This window comes from Ursus maritimus, unplaced genomic scaffold (assembly GCF_017311325.1).
Source record: "Ursus maritimus isolate PB19 unplaced genomic scaffold, ASM1731132v1 scaffold_35, whole genome shotgun sequence".
NCBI classification, from domain to species: Eukaryota; Metazoa; Chordata; class Mammalia; order Carnivora; family Ursidae; genus Ursus; species Ursus maritimus.
In genome coordinates, this window is record NW_024426119.1 from 8411551 (window position 1) to 8429297 (window position 17747).

Sequence of the window (17747 nt, forward strand, 5' to 3'; positions counted from 1 at the left end):
AATGCCTCAGAGTTTCATTCTGTAGGGCTGGGCAGGGCCCAGGGATCTGTATTTAACGAGGCTGTGTGTGATGCGGACAAATGAGGTCCCCAGCAAGCCCTGAGATGTTGAGTCCTCTGGACTGGTCCTCTTAGATTCTGCTTCTCCGGGAGGTGTCCTCTTAGATTCTGCTTCTCCGGGAGGTGCCCTGCATATGCCCTCACCATACAACCAGTTTGGGGGTGCAGCTTCTTCCTCCCTCCCTCTCCCATGTGCATGCAGCTGCCCTGCTCTCCTCTCTTGGGACGGGGCTGGAAGCCTTGCGTGGGTGAGATGGGGTGGAGCGGTGAACAGAAGTGTCTTGTAACTGTGGATCTCTTAGGTCCCTGCTGGCCATAACATGCCAGGACCCTCTGTGGGAAGGGGTACAGCTAGAGGGGCCATGGGTGCTGTCAGCGCCCACCTGCCCTGGGGCTGACCACTGCACCAGACCAGGCATGCAGCACCGCCCCTGTGGGCAGAGTGGGCCGTGCTGTGCCGCTGAGCCCAGCCCAGGGCGCTCGTCAGGCCTGAGAGGTTCTGAGGTCCCATGGGAGCTTGGAAGAGCAGGCAGAGGGTCCCTACAGAGGGTTCATGACCCCTGAGGGTGAGGTGATCCCAAGGAGCCCCGGCCAAGCTCAATGGGGACTGAGCCCAGGGCAGCTGTGGGAAGAAACACTGCCCACCCCCACCCCCAGCAGAAGAGGTCAAAGGACTCACTTTTCCTGCTCTTCCTCCGCCTCCTGCATTCTGCATGAACCTCCAGGCAGGAAACTTGCCGAGACTGCAACAAAGGAAGGGAGGGTCAGTCTGAGCACCAGCTGCCCCTTCCCTCTGCCAAGCCAAATGGAGATGAACCAGGGGATCGATTCAGCACTAGTCTGATTTTGGGCCGGCTCCAGGAAATGATGGTGTGCAGATCACATTTTCTGAACCCAATCAAGGCTTGTCATCTCATTAAGAGATGGAGTATTTGAAAATGAAGCTGTCCTGAAAAATCTAGGCTGTATGGTCATCATTCACTAGGGGTGATGTTCTCAGCTACACATCAGGGATGGAGGCTGATTGACCCAAAATAAAAAGAGGCAACATTGCACCGTGAGCTTTGGAATGAGAACTTCCAATAAAATAGTCTTCTAAAAGTCAGATTCTCTTACCACAGCCTCCCCAAGACTGATTTCCGGGGGAGTGATCTCCTCGAATCCTGAGGCTTTAGATGCATTTAACTGAAATATCTGTACCGATAGCTGAATTATGAAAATCTTTTAAAGCACTGAGCTGGTAGAGGAGTTGGAGCCGGAGGGAAATGGGACAGAGGCTGAATGTGGGAGGAGGCTGCTTCCAAGTAGGTGCTTTTATTGGGGGGGTTCCCAAGGGGAGGGGTGGTCCTTGTGGGATAGGGGATGCTGGGCCAGGGTGATGGATGCCCCAGCTCCCGCCTCCCCGGAAGCAGGGGCCTGGCCCACCCGCCCAAGCCCCTGTTGGTCTGCTTTAGTTGGTCTGACTCCTGGCAGGCTCTGGGACAAGGGCTCAGGTGGGCTGTGTTCTCTCCCACGGTTCTGTTCCCCTGGGAGCAGCAGCCAGGTGTGGCCTCCAGAGCTACAGGAACCTGGAAGGACAAATTACCACCAGCACGCCATTGGTGATGAGGATCTCGGGTGGAGAGGGACTGGAAAACAAAGGGAGACTCCCGGTCAGTTATATCATTCTTGCTTGATTTCTCAAGAGGTGTTAAAGAACCTATAGGGTCAATAATGAGACGGCAGAGCCTCCCTGATCCTTGTCAAAAATAGCAGCTTAAGAAACCTTAGATCACGGGGCGCCTGGCTGGCTCGGTTTGTTAAGCCTTCGCCTGTGGGTTAGGTCACGCTCTCAGGTCCTAGAATGGAGTGAGCCTTGCATGAGGCTTCCTGCTCAGTGTAGAGTCTGCTTCTCCCTCTTCCTCTGCCCCAACCTACCGCACGCTTGTGCTCTTTTTCTCAAGTGAATAAATAAAATCTTAAAAAAAAAAAAAGCAACCTTAGATCTGTGGATTGTCAAGGAGAAAAGTAGCATACATTTTAAACAGAATAGGAAAAAAAAAATCAATGTATAGGTTGGAAGGAGGAGAAGAGTTCCTTTTTTTTTTTTTTTTTTTTAAGGATAACTGTTCTATAAATGCCCTGCCAGATGCCCAACTGTGCTTTAGGGCCAACTATAAGGAGCTGTGAAGATGAACAGGGGGCAGGAAAAGGCCCGAGCCGGCCACCTACAGCAGATGTGAAGAGTTCTGGAGGCAGAAATGACCCAGTCTCCTTTCTGTGCTTTATTTAATTCATGCATTTAACAAACAGTTCTGACCCAGCCAGAGAGGGGCCTGGTGCATATGAAACGTCTTCATGCTATAAAGTCAAGAATATCAGTCTCCAAGGTTACAATTAGCCTAGGGGAGTCTATAGCCTCCCTTGCCAAAATTAGGCCCGAGATGATTGCGTCTCCAGATCAACTCTAACTACCAATTTCGACATGTTTCATTTTGTAAGCTACAATGAATTTTCCCCCAAGTCTTGTTGAATTAAGAATTGGAGGAGAGAGCCCAGATGTTCCTCAATGGGAGACAAAGTTGGTTTTAATTTGTTAATCAGCCGTTGATGGGAAATGAGGCACCCCAAAGAGTTCCAAGCACCCCTAGGGTAGAGGACTCTCTTGGAGTGCAGTTTGACAAGCTTTCTTGTTCTAGCCGCTGCCTCTCACCCTCCCCCCTTTTCCTGGGCTGGTCCTAAGTCCAGGGGCTCAGCCCTAGCAGGGCTACGGAGAGGAGTTGGCTGCCCAATCACAAGGCACGCTGGCATCCTGAGCAGGCTTGTCCCTTCTCTCCCCTTCTCTCTTTGTCCTCTTCTCCTTATCTTCCAGCTCTGGGGCCAAGTTCTACTCGAGTGCCCAGCATAGTCATATCTCTAGGTCCCTGGGTCATTTTCCTAGTTGAAAATGATGGGAAATAACCCCTCATGTTGGACCTGAGCATTTCCTTGGTTGTGGTTCCAGAGTTGGCTACAGAGGGGGACAGGCTGCTTCAGGCCAGGGTTTGGGGGAGGTGTTGTTTTTTTTTTTTTTAAGATTTGATTTGAGACAAAGAGAGAGAGACAGAGAGAGCACGAGCAGGGGAGGGGGGGAGCAGAGGGTGAAGGAGAAGCAGAAGCTGAGCAGGGAGCCAGACACAGGGCTCATGGGGCTCCATCCTAGGACCCCGACATCATGGCCTGAGCTGAAGACAGACGCGTAACCCACTGAGCCACCCAGGTGCCCCTGGGGAAGTTTTGTTTTAACCATTCAGGGTCAAGAAGGAGACCCCCTGGTCCTGACCTCTTTCTCAGCCTGGCCTCTCCAAGGCCCCATCACTGTGTGGCAGGAATTCTTCCCAGAGGCCACTCTCAGGAATGCAAGGGAGCTGAGGCAGGCAATTTGGCCAGAATTCTAGATCTTTGAAGCAAAACTGTTGTCAGTAGAACAAGATGAGTAGGGGTGGGGCCCAGGCACCTACAGCATTTAGAAGACCCCAAGTGATTCAGAGGCACAGTGTGGGGTGCCAGGGGTGAGAGTGGGAGAGGGGAGGGCAGCAAAAAGGCAGACTAGGCTCTGAAATGCCTGCCCGGAACCACTTGGGAGTCAGGACCATGGAGGGGTCCTAGGGGGCTGGGGCCTACTCACCTCTCCTCCAGCAGGAACTCCACCTCCAGCTCTTCCATGCCCTGGCAGAGGGATAAGGGGAAAGCAGCTGTGATCTGGGGCTGCCCCTGTCGCCCCAAAACATGTCCCCTCAGCTTCCCATTGCTCTCCTGCCTTCCCAAGGGGCTCAGCACCTTGGGCAAGGGAGAGCTGAGATACCATCCCCAGCCAGCTCAGCTCTGAAAGATAGGTGCCCCTTCCCCCATGTATTCCTTCACACCCCTTGCTGTGTAACTTCAGGAAGTTGTGACTTCATTGGACCCAAATTCCCCTGCCAGAATGTAAGCCAGGCAAGAGCAGGGGGACTCGTCCTCTGCCGTGTCCCCAGGGCCTGGAACGGTGTCCGGCCTGTAGTGGGAAATCAAGGATTTGTTGAATGATTGAATTGATAACAGCATGGTCTTTTCCAGCTCTGATGTTCTCTGATTTGCAGGTTTTCCCTTCTTTACCCTCATCTGTCCTCTGTCCCCTGGGCTCTCTCAGCAGCAGGACTCTGAGGGCAGAAAGGGAACCAACAACTCCATCTCCATTTTGTACGGTGAACAGTGCTAGGGGCCTTAATTATGTGTCCTTCTCATGTCTATTTGTCTTTCTTCCCACCTATTTCTCCTCCTCCTAGCGATCCATATTCCCGTTCACCCACTCCTTCATTAGGCCTGCCTCATGTTTGTCCCTCTGAGGTTTCGCATTTCAGTGCCACAACCACCCTGTGAGGGAGGCATCACCGCTGCCATTGGACAGATGAAGAAACAGAATGCAGAGGTTACACAGCTAGTAAGCATAGCACTGGGACTGAGCCAGCGGTACTGTTGTTTCCTGACCCGGCGACACAGAGAGAAGACCGTAGAGTGGCACCATGGACATAACCAGCTGCTCCACATGAGGCAGGAGGCTGAGGGCCTGCACACCAGCACCCACCTCTGGGTTGAGTGGGAACTTCACGTGGGTTTTCTTCCGGAAGCAGAGTTTGGTGAGGTCATAGAGGATTGTCAAGAGATGGTCATCTGGGGTCAGTGTGTCTTCATCACAGACGCTCAGCTCTAGCACGTTCTAGGGGAGAAAGGAGGGTGCAAGTCTGGCTACTGTGCTTGCATAGACCCATTTTCCTAGCAAGGAGGTGGGTCTGAGGGATGGGGAACAGCACAGAGCTCCCTGCTCAGGTGTGAGAGACATCTGTAGAATAATGAACTCAGGGGGGATAGTGTCTAAACTAAACTCCTTTCTAACTCTCTGAAGACTTCCTGACCCTCTGCTCTGATTCTCCTGGAGAATTTTGCTCTTTTGCAAGATTGGCAAGGGCCTGTGAAGAGTGAGGGATATCATTTCACCTGGGGGAATAATGGGAGGCAGAGGGAGGCAGAGCAAGCAAGACCCTTGCCAACTCACAGACTGTGTTTAGCACTGGAGTCCCAGGAGCTAAAGACAGCCCATTAAATGCTAGAAAACCCAATTCAGGGAAGGTAACACCTTAATGTTCCAGGGAGGTGATGTGGCAGATTACAGGGATTCTCATACTTGATGGGCTTGGGGTGAGGTGTTTAAACTCTATCTTCTGATTTATCAGCCCCTAAAGAGGTCTCATGGGTGGTCCCAAAGCTGCATGTCAAGAGTTGAGCAGCTACCTGACATCTGGCTGAACGCTGAGGCCAGTGGTTTTGGGTGACATGGATTAGCCTCTGAGGTCTCTTGTTCCAAGGACCCTGGGAGATGCAGGTTGGGGCTGGTTTTGCCTCTTTGGTCCTTATCAGGTCGACATAACGTGGTCTGAGGGTTCCTTACTGAATATGATCTGTTGACCTTGGACTTACTAAAAAAACAGACATGCCCCAGAACCAACCCCGTAGATTCATATGAGCAGCCCCACAGATCTTTAGACAAAGGAAGTTGAAATTCTGATTTCAAGATGGCAGACTGAACCCATGCCAAAATCCCCCTTCCTCACCAAAACCATAAATATGATAGAAGAGATATTTTTATAGTAACAAATATAAAGCCCCTTTAAAAAAAAAGATTATTTATTTTTAGAAGGCGGGGAGCAGGCACGGGCAGAGGGAGAGGGAGAGAAAATCCCAGGCAGACCCTGTGTCAAGTGCAGAGCCTGATATGGGGCCCAATCCCATGACCCAAAGATCATGACCCGCGTTATCATCAAGAGTCAGATGCTTAACTGACTGTGCCACCCAGATGCCCCTAAAGCCATTCTTGAAAGCAAAAAAGGACTTATCATGAACCAGAAATGAAGAATCACCCTAAAATATGGAAGCAGTAAGCTGGAGATGTCAGGCCTCAAGTGCCCCAAGACTGTGATTGATACCTCTATGATGAGGCCAAGTTTGTTTTAGGAGCATTCTGCTGAGGGGGCACCAGGGTGGCTCATTCGGTTAAGTGTCTGACTCTTGATCTCACAGTTGTGAGTTTCGGCTCCACGTTAGGAAAAAAAAAAAAGCACTCTGCTGTGGTGGTCACAGCTCGGTATGCTCAAGGGAGAATTCTCCAGCAGGGGAATCACTATATATCTGAAGAAGGCCGACACCATGAAACAACAGCCCAACAAATTAAAGAATAGACACTCAAGGAGTTAGAAATAATAAAGCCTTCTAAAAAGGAGTTAAGATAGGGAAAACCCTCTGGCTGGAATTAGACTGGCCTTGGACCTAGTGAATAGAATGGCCCTTCCCCACCATGATTCTCCTACTTGGAGCATGTTCTGCAAACACGCTTAGTTTTGCAGCAAGAACCACAAGTTCCAGCAACAATTAGGTAGAAGGACAAGAGAGAAAGGAAAGAAGGTAGAAGGATAAGTAGACTCAGAGGGACAAACATGAGGCAGACCTAATGAAGGAGTGGGTGAGTGGGAAGATGGGTGGCTAGCAGGAGGAGAAGTAGGTGGGAAGAAAGACAAAAGACAAAAGAAAGACACATAAGCAAACAGAAGGACAAGCAGGCATGGAGGGGAATAGAAATGTAGGCAGGGCTGACAGACACATAGTGTCCTCTGAGTCTCACCTTCACTTGGCTCTGGATCTGGAAGCTGAAGGTTTCATTCCACTCTGGGTTCGGACAGTTGGAGATGGTCCTAGTCCTCAACCTCTCATGAGAAGCGGTGGGCAGCCAGAGGCTCACAAAGCAATCTGTCTGGCTCACTGTCCAAGGAAGACAAGGGTTGGGGAAAAGGTGGGGAGCCAACCCGGGTCCAGAGAGGAAAGTGGAGGGTCAGAAGGAAACTTCAGGCAAGTCACTTCCAGAGCAAGCCCTTGTCTCAGCTTCAGGCCTTTGTCTCCCCTCCTCACTCATGGGTCTGACTCTCCAAAGGCCTTTGTCCCAGAACCCCTGAGAAGGCCACAGCCTGCAGGCTAGGCAATTCACAGAGGGGGATTCAGATCCCACTGGTCCTCTCATGGACACGGATGGCTTCTGGCTCTTTTCAGAAGCATGCCAGCTCTCTGAGCAAACACCTCCTAGGTTGGGACAAGGTCTGGCTACGCAGTTTTTCCTCCGCCAGGGGAAGATCTGGAGGATGAGCCCCACAGAGTCCAGTTTAACTCTTGCCTTAGCCTATGCTACCAAGTAGGGCTCTACTCTTCCTCCAGGCTGCTGAGAAGCAAGGGGACAGAGTCTGCTGTGAGTCTGCCCAGAGGGCCAGGGTGGGAAAGGGCTTGGGTGGAATAAGAGTTTAGGAGAATCTAGAACCACCATTTACATAGGACTAATGTCCTGACTGCCAGGCTCTTCATACCCACACTAGTCTCCCAGCAGGAGGCATATGACCCACGAAATCCTCACATCTGCAGCCACGTGTTTTTTTTTTTGTTTGTTTGTTTTGTTTTGTTTTTCTCATTTGAAATGAACAACCCAAGGGCAATGTTGCTGGATGGGCTCTGGAGAAGGGACAAAGGATTTGTTCTTAAAAGGCCCTCCCAAAGTGGAAGAAGGCCTCTCAGGTCTTCTGGCTGGAGCAGCAGAAGGCATAGGGGTAAAAAAAAAAAAAAAATAGCAGCCTAGCCTGGCTCCCTCCATTCTAGCTGGGAGGAGGGAGGAAGAGGTGCTGTGACTGCCCTTGTCCCTCTCCTGGCAATCTGCTGGGGTGATTCCCAGGGTCCATACCAGAGATGTAGAAAATGGTGTAAGTCAATACAGTCCCCAGTGTCAGAGAATCCCCTAGATGGTGGAGCCGGTGTGAAGATAGGAGTTTTATTGTAGTACGACTGACCCAAACTAGTTCATAGTTGTTAGTAGTAATGTCCTGTGAGAGTGAAACACAAGGTGTCCCCCTGGACTGACTAGTCTCATGTTGTCACTCCACTGAGAACACTACCAGAGCTAAGAACCACTGTTTGCATCATGAGCATCCCGAGATTCTGATTTCATCTCCAACGTCTGATGAATCTTTGAGGGCTTGACATTCAGTGAATTAGAATGCATGGCCCTCCTCCCACTGAATAAAGGTAGGATGACACTGCCTTTTAGAGGTCATAATCACTTAATCCAGACACAAAGAATGACCAAAACCCAGAGGAATCTAAGAAAATGATGACCTCATCATCCCCACCCATCCCCTCCATGCCCAACCTGCTCCTCCTCGCCGTCAACTCAGGTGGCCAGGCCAGACATCAAGTATCATCCTTGGCTCTTACATGACGTCAGTTTAACTCTGTTGACCTCTCCAGCCCACTCACTTCTTACTTGCACTGCCACTGCCTTGGTGCAGGCCACCATTGCCTCTGCTGCCACTTCCCGACTGGATGCCGTGGCTCCTGTCTTGCCCTACTCTCGTCTTTTGTCTCAGGAGAAACCAGGGTGATCTTCTGAGAGCTGATCATGTTACTCCCAGTTTAAAACTTTCAGTGGCTCCCATCTGGCCTCCAGGATGAGTCCCAACCACTCAACATGGCTGCCTCTCCCATTTCCCCAGCCTCAGCCTCCTCCTTCTACTCTCTCTATCACCCAGCCCCTGCCCTGCCACCAAACACACACATATGCACTCGCGTGCACGCGTATATACATGCACACAAGCGCTTGCACTCACCCTCTAGACTCCAGCCAAACCCAGTCACTTGTGGGTCTCAGAAGTGCCATGCTGTCTTGCCATTCCTTCTTCCTAGAGCACCATTCTCTTCCACTTTCACCTCACCCTTCCCTTGGCTAGCCCCTTCAGGTTTCAGAAGGAACCTCCTCTGGAAGCCTTCCCTGAGTCCCCGAGTCTTGGCCAGGTGCCCCCCCCCCAGCTTAGGGTCTCTGCCCTTCTCTTGGCAGGACACTGGCTGTACTGCCCCACAGTGCCAGTCAGAGCATCTGTCTCCACTGCACCCTAAATGCTGGGAGGGCCTGGAGACCATGTGTCAGCACTTGCTAAACGTTTGCTGAATAAATTGAATTGAAAGGAAAAGCCCAACTTCCTGCTTGAGAGCACTGTATCAAATTCTGGGCTGAGTCACCACAGACATAGGTAAGCCACTTGGATCTCTAATTGTTCTGCCTATAGGAAGACTCCCCAGGGATCTCCTGGGACCCCCTCCATTGGCTTTTCCTGGACACCGGCCGTTCCTCCTCAGCCTGAGACACTCCCCTCAGGTCTGCCTCCTGTAGAGTAGGAAGGAGCCTGTAGGCAGGGGCCCCACCAACCCATTTGCTTAGCATGATTTGATCGACCCTGTAAATGCCCCTTTGCCTCTAAAATCCCTTTACTATTATCAGTCCATGCCTAAAATTCTCCCATTAAGCCTAGCAAATAAAATCTCCGTATTTTCAGCCTAAGGCTTAAATCTCTAGGTAAGATAAAATACCCCTGGAGGGACAGGATTGATCAGACACCCACACACCCAGCATTGATCTGTTTTTCAGTTCTTTCTGAGAGAGCTCGTCCCACCGCTCTCCACGAGGTTGGGAAGGAGAGTGCAGCCGAAGGAGGGGAAGTTCTGGGGAGGGAGAGGCGCCTTGATGGCGCGAGGCCAGCAGGGGCCTGGAGGATGCTCTGGGGTGGGCATCAGTAGCTGACTAGAAGGAGAGTGACAGGCGCGCTGGCAGTGAAGAAGGGTTAAGCAATGCTGACCCAGTTCTGAGGATTTCAGGGACTGCAGGGGATTTCCTAGGCATAGATGGTTCTAATCCTGTTCCTCCTGGAGTGACAGAGGGCTTGGTCATTTGAGCGACATGCCTCCTTTCCTGGAATGTGGGTGGCAGAGATGACTCAACGAGACCTACAGATGTTGAGAACACTATCTTCCTAATACCTCTGGAGACACCTGTCTCACGTCCCTTGGGGTTCTGGTTTGAGTTTTAACTTGATTTTCCCAAGAGGAATAAAAGCTCTTGGCTGCTGGGAGGTTCCAGGCGCACTCTATTCAGTCCTGGCCCAGGACTTGGTGAAGCGTTCCTTGACAAGGGAGTCATCCCCAAATCTCATCCCTTTCAGGCTCCTTGAAATCTTAGGAAAGTCAGATACACACTAGAGTATTGAACCAGAGGGCAGCTCATTTTTGATCCAAGCTAGAAGGAAACAGTTTGAGGCAAGAGTAATCCAGGACCCAGAAGACATCAGGATAGTCGCCAGCCACATCAGGCAAGGTGGCAACAGAGCCCAGCCTAGGTCCCCTGTGGGGTCTACACACAACATGCCCCAGGCTGGCACCCCCAGATACCATGTGTGCCTCCCACCCTGTTCCTCAGGGGAAATGAGGACAACATAAACAACGAGGGGTTCCTCCAAGGGGACCTGGAAACCTCCCAAAGGCAGCCTGCGTGCCAGAGGGGCTTGTGGGGAAAGGGAAGAGGAGGGTAGTGGGTCAGACCTCAGCCCATTTGTCCCACTGCCTGTTCCCCCATTCCCTCACCTCTGGGATATGCAGGGGACGGGTGTGGCAGAAAGAGGCTTGGACAAAGAAAAGGTCTGCACACACAGGTGCAGGCATGCCGGGAGAGTGTGAAGCCTGGGTGACCCTCAGGGTTGGGACGGACACACCTCAGGAGTGGAGACAAGTGAGGGCAGCTGTGGGCGTGTGCAAGCTGTAGGTATCCCGGGGGCGTGGAGAGTGGGTGAGCACTGCCCAGGGGTGGGTGAAGTGTCTGAGTGACCCACTGTGGTATGGCCAGGAAAGGCAGAAGACATGGCCAGGCCCTGCCCAGGGAACACTTCTCCTCAGATCACTCTCCGGTGGCCTGGGAGGCCCAAGAAGCCCGAGAAGTCCCTGGCTCTCCCACCAGCCTCTTGGCAGAGCCAGGCCCACACTGGACACTGGCTGACATGGGGTCTAGACACTTGCCTTCCGGGGCCCCAGCTGGTGTCCTTTCCGACCCCTTGGCTTTCCCTCAGCCCCAGGGCCCTCCCTCCTCTGCCCTGCACAGTCATGCCTGCATTGTGGCAACAGTTTCTCAGCAAGTGTGTCAGCCTCTCCCCACCTCTGCTCCAGGACAGTCTGCCTCACGCCTCAGGGAATCATGCAATCCCTTCCTCAGGAACTCGGGTGCCCTGTCCCATGGCTCCCCATCCCTCCTCTGCCTGGCCCCAGCCTCCATCTCCTGCTTGTCCCCTGTACCCCTCAGAGTCCAGACCTGGGATCAAACACTGCTTGCACCTTTAGGCAATCACTAGCCCTCCCGTGCCGAACGGGCCTCAGCACTGCCCTCGGGCTGTTCAGAGGAGCAAGCGTTGTTTGGCGGCTGCCCCCGCAGGTGCTCGCAGACGCCCAGTGGCTTCTGTCCCTCCCTCAAGACGGCCTCTCCGCCAGATTGGGCTCCCAGGACCTCTGGACGCTCGCACTCTGCCCTTCTTGGATGCCGGGCCCTCAGAGCAGCCTTCCTTAGCCACTCCCGGCTTTCAGTGTCCTCCTCCAGTTCTTCTTTTAAGATTTTATTTATTTATTTATTTGAGGGAGAGAGAGAACATGAGCAGGGGGTGGGACAGAGGGGGAGGCAAAGGGAGGGGAAAGAGTCTCCAGCAGACTCCCTGCTGAGCGTGTAGCCCAACGCTGGTGCCGCTCTGCTCTCCTAACCTGGAGATCGTGCCCTGAGCCCAGACCAAGAGTCAGAGGCTTAACCGCTTCACTGACTGAGCCACCCAGGCGCCCCCAGTTCTAAATTCTATAGCGACAAGGTTAGAATGCCATCTCCTGTTACTAGTCCATAATTGCTTCGGGTATAAATGTCTTCCCTTGTTAAAATGTACACTTGGTATCATAGCTCCCTGCATTCCCTGCCCCGCTGAGGCCCTCTCTAGCCTGAATCCCAGGGTAAGGGCAGGAGGAATATGATGGAGCTCTGGGGAGCCCTGGTGGCTCTTGAGCCATTCCTGTGTGGTCACCAGTAGGTGGGGACATGCTCTCAGCCCTGCGGCCTTGACACAGCTTCCTCCTCCAAGCTTCTCTCTGGATGGGGCAAGTTGAGGGCGGCATAGGGAGGGCATCTGGGTTCTCCTGATTTCTTGAATCCCACCCCAAAGGCAAGCACGAGGGGAGCATCCTGCCCACCCAAATGCCTTCATTTCTCACTGAAGCTGAGACTTCCCAGGGCCCCCATAGCCTGGGAATGCAGCAGGTGCTGGGATGAGGGCAGAGTGAAGTCTGCAAGAAAACACTGCACAAACAGCGCCGGTGAGTCAAACCGCATCCATGGGCTACACCGCAGAGCTGGTGCTATGTGGCTTCTGCCATGAACTCCAGAACCCGGTTTAGGATCCAAGCACGGAGAAGGTGCACTGGGACTAGGCTGACAGATGGGTCTCCCCCTCTCCTTCACCTCTAACAGCCCACCAACTCCTGCAGAAGCAAGGAGCGCCCACTGTGGGAGAAGCTGCTGCTCCTGGAAATGGGTGCTAGAGGAGGGGGGAGTGGGGAGGAGAGAGTGAGGTGCACAGGGTTCTCAGACCCAGGCAGACTGCAGGGGCTGGTAGTGCCAAGGTCACAGGTGAGAGGAGGAGCCCGGAAACAGGATATAAACCCCAAAGTCTGAAATACAACCTAAGTACAGCAGACACACCCACCCCCATACCCCCACACCCCTCTATGTGTCTCCAGCCAGGGCCTGACTCCAGCCAGGTCTCACAGGCAGAGAAGGGGGAAGACAGGAGGATACTCACCCCTATCAGCCTGTCGGACGTTTTTCATCCGGATGACCTTCACGGTCAGCAGGTGGCATGGAGACAGCCCGCCCTGTGGATTGAGAGGAGAGCGGGCTCACTCTTCAGGCGGTGACACTGACAGAGAGAGCGGCTCACGCCGGCCACAGGCTCCCACTGCTCAGACCCAAGAAGTTCCTCCCAGTCAGTCTGCACTTCTGGGCTCCAGAGGATGGTCCCCAAGCCTGCTGAGGTGAGGGGCTTTCTCCTTCCCCCACTAGGAGCCAGCACACCTTGGAAGGGGACGGCTTCGGGCCTGTTCTGTTCACGCTTCTTCTGTTTAATCTCAGGATTTGAAGTCCCTTCCCTGAGAGTTTCACCCAGGCCTAGAGGAGTCTGTTTACCATTCACTCCTCGCGGGCGCCCAAGGCAGACGCCACGGGACCCCTCCCACCGACCAAATGACCATATTTATAGAGGCCTTTGAACTAGAACCCTTTACACTCCACACAGCTCACCCTATGTTGCCAAAATCTCATTGTACTTTTTTTAAGAGGATGCAATTCTCTATTTAAAATATTATTGGGGTTTTGAGAAAAACATAAAAATATGAAGAAAAAGAAAAGAGTCTCCAGCATCCCACTGCTCAGAGATGATCACTATTATCGTTTTTTTGTTTTTTTAAATGTTGTAATTATTTTTATTTTCAACTCAGACGTACAGAGATAGTTCATCTGTCTTGGCTATGGTCAGAGAAAATAATATTGCAATAGCCAGCTAACATCTATTGAACACTTACTATTTGCCAGACACTTTTCTAACATTTTTAAATCCTCGTAAGACCTTTGTGACAGAGGTATTGTTATCTTTTTAAATTGAAATATAATTGTATTTGTTTTAAGTGTACAGCGTAATGATTTGATGCACACGGATACTGCAACATGATTGCCACGACGAGGTTACATCCATCCCCACACATAGTGACAGTGATCTTTCTCCTTGTCATGAGAACTGTCATCTCTTTGATGTCCTTCCAGCCTCTTCCAGAGCTCCATTCAAGCAGCAACAGCAGAACAATGCCTGGGAAGGCTGCTACATAGACCCTGAGATAGAATTAGGGCCTCGTCCTCCTCCATCCTCAACAGCTGCCTCAGAATCAGAGCAAAAGCCAAGCTGACGGTTATCAGTAGGTCTGAGGAATCCTTTCAGGAGGTTAGCTCTGAAATACTGGGTGTCTTCACAGTTGATAACTTGATCTCACAGGATTCTGTCTGGAGCTGTGTGACTCGAGCCAAGGGCCACACACACCACTTCTCCCCTGGTTCTGGAAGCAGGGCTGGGCCTTTGGCCAGACCCGCTCTGGGCAGGGTGGGCCCCTCATTTCTCACCCCCCACCCCCACCTGGCTGGTGTCCTGGTCTGATCTGGTGAGGAAGCGGGAGTTGGTTTTCACCTGGGAGAGCGGTTGTGGCAAAGCCTGTTCCCACTGGCCTACTTTCTCAGAGGGCAGCTAGAGTTCAAATGGGCCACCGGAGGCCTCAGCCCAGGTGAGGGTCAGTGTTCAGGGACATTTCATAGTGTTGAAGGGCTCTCAGCCATCGGGGTCCTTCTCCTGCCTTCCAGAGGGGCTGCCCTGCCTGGCCCCTGTGTGTCTTGCCTGGAAGGGAATGAGCATTCACGGCTTCCTGCAGGACCTCACTCGAGGTCCCCCTGCCTTCCAGGAAAAGTCCTCTGCTGTCATCTAACCCTGGAACCTTCCAGGGAGGCTGCCCACCTCTTCCAACTCTAACTCAGCAGCGCGAACCTCCTCAGACCTGCCGAGCGTCTGCCATATGCCAAGCGTGGTGTGTGTAATCTCTACATTCCATCTCGCTCAGTCCTCACGACACCCCCACGGAGCAGTTATTATTAGCCTCACTCTACAGATGGCCAATCTGAGTCTGAGTCCTTTGACGTTGGGCCCTCAGCTAGAATCAGAGGAGCCCAAGTTTGAATCCAGCTTTAATTCTTCAGCCTGAGCTTGTAACCACAGCCATGGTGCCACCTTACCTGGAAGCGACCCTTAACGGTCAACACAAAGACAGGTGCCCCTTGCCCCTCACCGCCTCCTCCTTCATCTTTTCCTCTTAGAACCTCTTTTCCTGAGATATTCTTCTTTTCACTCCGAATTCCCCCAAGACTCCAAAATAACCCCAAACTCTGGGAGTCCTTCTACGTGCAATGCTTTCACTAGCTACATTTCTGCCACTAGATTCCACAATCTCTCTTTTTTAAAGAGCCAGTGCACACCAGAGCCTAAGGGTTCTTGGAGGAGTTCTACTTCCCAGGAACCACAGAAGGCTCCTTTGTGGTCTGCCTAGAGTCTCAAATCACAACTTTTAGCTCAGGAATTTGCAGGAGAGACCTGATTCCAAAGTGCTCTACACCCAACTCTGACATCTCGCCAGCAGGGAGACAGAACCTGGCGGGGGGTGGGGGTCAAGAGATGGCCCAGAGGGGTCGTGCTGGGAGGAAGGCAGTAGGAACATGGGACTCAAGTCTTGGGCCCAGATGATTCCAATAACCAAGTCTGTGAAAAATGACCATCGTGGATAAAAATGAATGCACCTATTTTGCTCCTGCTGTAAGCAACTCAGCTGCAGTGGTGCTGGAGGGAAGCACGACTTCATGGCCCCAGAGGTAACTGATACGCGATAGAAAGTTCCAGCAGAACAAAGCACAATGTCTGTGGCTGTGCAGACAGGAACCAGAAACCAGCGACATTGTGGAACCCAAGTTTATGGGGTAGTGATAAGGGTAAACACTTTGAGGACTTGGACAAGCCTGTCCCTAGGTCAGGATGCCTTGGCTGGTTATCAGGGTGGAAATCAAAATATTTAACAACGGCCGTGGCTGGGCATCATGCCAGCTGGGCTGCAGCCCTGGAGCAGGGATGGAAGTGGATCCTCCAGTTCATGGGGGCATTGGAGGGTCGTGGGTAAGGACCACGGAGCACTTAGGGGGGCTGGAGCTCCAGGCAGGAACTGTTTGGCAAGCAGAAGAGTGTATTCAGACACATTAACAACCAATACAGCTGTGGGGGGGGGGGCTGATGGGTTTCGGGGAAGCCGTGTGGGAGAAAGGGCTCTACGGCTCAGGCCGCAGACACACCCAGCTCTGGCTCCGGCCTCCTCCCTGGCCTTGATTCCTGGGGCTGATCTTGCCAGGACTCTACTTCCCCTTGAGACCTACTCAGATCTTGTCAGCGCATGTGGAAAAGATGTCGCTCTTTAATCCTCAGGACTGGCTATTAGGCAATTCAATAGTCCCCCTTCTGACCCCCGACTTCATAGACAGGACCTTGCTATCTATAGTAGGGAGCAAAACTCACCGCCCTCCTCCAGTGCCCACACAGGGAACACTGCATCTGTTCTCACTTAGCACCCCAACCACACTCCGAGGAAGGTGCTATTACCCCTACTTTGTGGAGGAGAAGCCGGGGTTTAGAGAGACCGCATCTCACACGGGCACACTGCACGGAAGCGGCAGGGCCAGGACTCTGACCGCAGGGCATCACACGTTCCACCTGCCTGGGGGCTGGCTCTCATGGAGAATTAGCCAAACTGGCTAAAAGCTTGCTCCAGGTCATGCACTGGTCTACTTAATAGCAGAGGCAGGAGTAAGACCTCAGCTGCCACTTCAGGGCTCTCCCTGCACCCCACATCTAGCTGTCGTCACAAATCGGTCAGGAGAATAATTACCGACGGGCTCCCGGGGTCAGGGTCTCACATGGGGGTGGGAATTGGGGAGAAGGTCTGACAACCATGTTTCAGAAGTGGTGGGTGTGATACCCATCCCCCGGGGCCAGGCGTTCCCTAACCAAACCAGCCCACAAGGTCTGGGGTGGAGGAGAGGGCAGACAGCTCCTAGGGAGCCTGTGGGAACCCTCCCCAGGGCTTCTCAGGGCAGGCCTGGCTGGTGATGCCGCCTCCTCCTCCCAGGAGAACTGGGTGTATCCATCGCACTGGCTCCTTGCAACACCTGCATCAGAGCTCTCAACAGCCTGGTGATAGCTTCCAGGATGTGCGGGCCCTCCGTAAAAGGACACCATTGGGATGGGGACTTTATGGGGCCTCAGAACAGTACCCAGCTAGTCTGGACAACATGCCAGACCAGGGGGCTCCTGGGAGGAGCTACCATGGCTGTTTTCCTTTTTATCACACAGACTAGGTGAGGGGTCAGGGCAAGAAGTCTGGCTCTGAGTCACAGGGCCTCGGGGACCTGGGAGGCACAGGCACAGTTCTCAGAGGCTCCACGCCCCCCTTCAAGGTGCTCTGTCCTTTCCGTGGAAGCTCTCCCCCAGCCCAGGTTCCAGAGACTCCATCAGACTGGGGATGCAGGAACAAGTGCTGACGGGAGGCTCTCCAGCCCCCTGAGGGTTGTGGGGAGATGTGGGGACACCCCGGAAGGTGATGCCTGTCCTGGCCAGGGCAGCAGGGCACCAGGCACCATGCAGCTCGGAGCTCCCCTCCTTGGGCTCCTGGGAGGCTGAGGGGGTCTCCACCTCCCACCCCGAAAGGACAAGACATTTTCAGGGCATCACTCATCTCATTCAGTGATTCAGTGTGGGCTGGGGGAGGGGTCTGGAGAGGAGAACAAGGAAGGAGTTGCTGCTGCCAGTTGTGGCCATGGCGTGCCGATGGCAAACTGGAAGCTTGAGGTAAATGGCAAAGCTGAGGCAGAGGTGGTCTGGAACCCTGGCAACCTGACCGCTGCACCCAGGGTCTCCCTAGGAGGCTATGAGGAGTCAGATGGACCCAGGAGTCTTGACCACAGATCCAGCTGGGCTTCTGGGCTGCCATGACAGGTTGGCAATGTCACCGATCCTTCCGAGACACACAGCACACACTCACGCAGCACAGCAGTGTAAAAGGTCCACGGGGTAAATGCCCGCTCACCGCTAGGGCAGGAGAGCACGGATCCGCCCCTGCAGTGCT

General features: G+C 53.0%; 1 protein-coding gene across 1 annotated transcript in view; it reads right to left on the reverse strand.

Moving 5' to 3' along the window:
- Positions 1-17747, reverse strand: part of PLA2G4E (phospholipase A2 group IVE) — a 58846-nt gene that overhangs the window by 15783 nt on the left and 25316 nt on the right. Inside the window, exons 2-7 of the mRNA XM_008702220.2 lie at positions 12794-12866; positions 6730-6866; positions 4642-4773; positions 3706-3746; positions 1645-1687; positions 739-802 (exon numbers count right to left, since the gene is read on the reverse strand). Of these exons, the coding sequence (XP_008700442.2) occupies positions 739-802; positions 1645-1687; positions 3706-3746; positions 4642-4773; positions 6730-6866; positions 12794-12866 (490 nt within the window). The remainder of the gene's footprint in view (positions 1-738; positions 803-1644; positions 1688-3705; positions 3747-4641; positions 4774-6729; positions 6867-12793; positions 12867-17747) is intronic.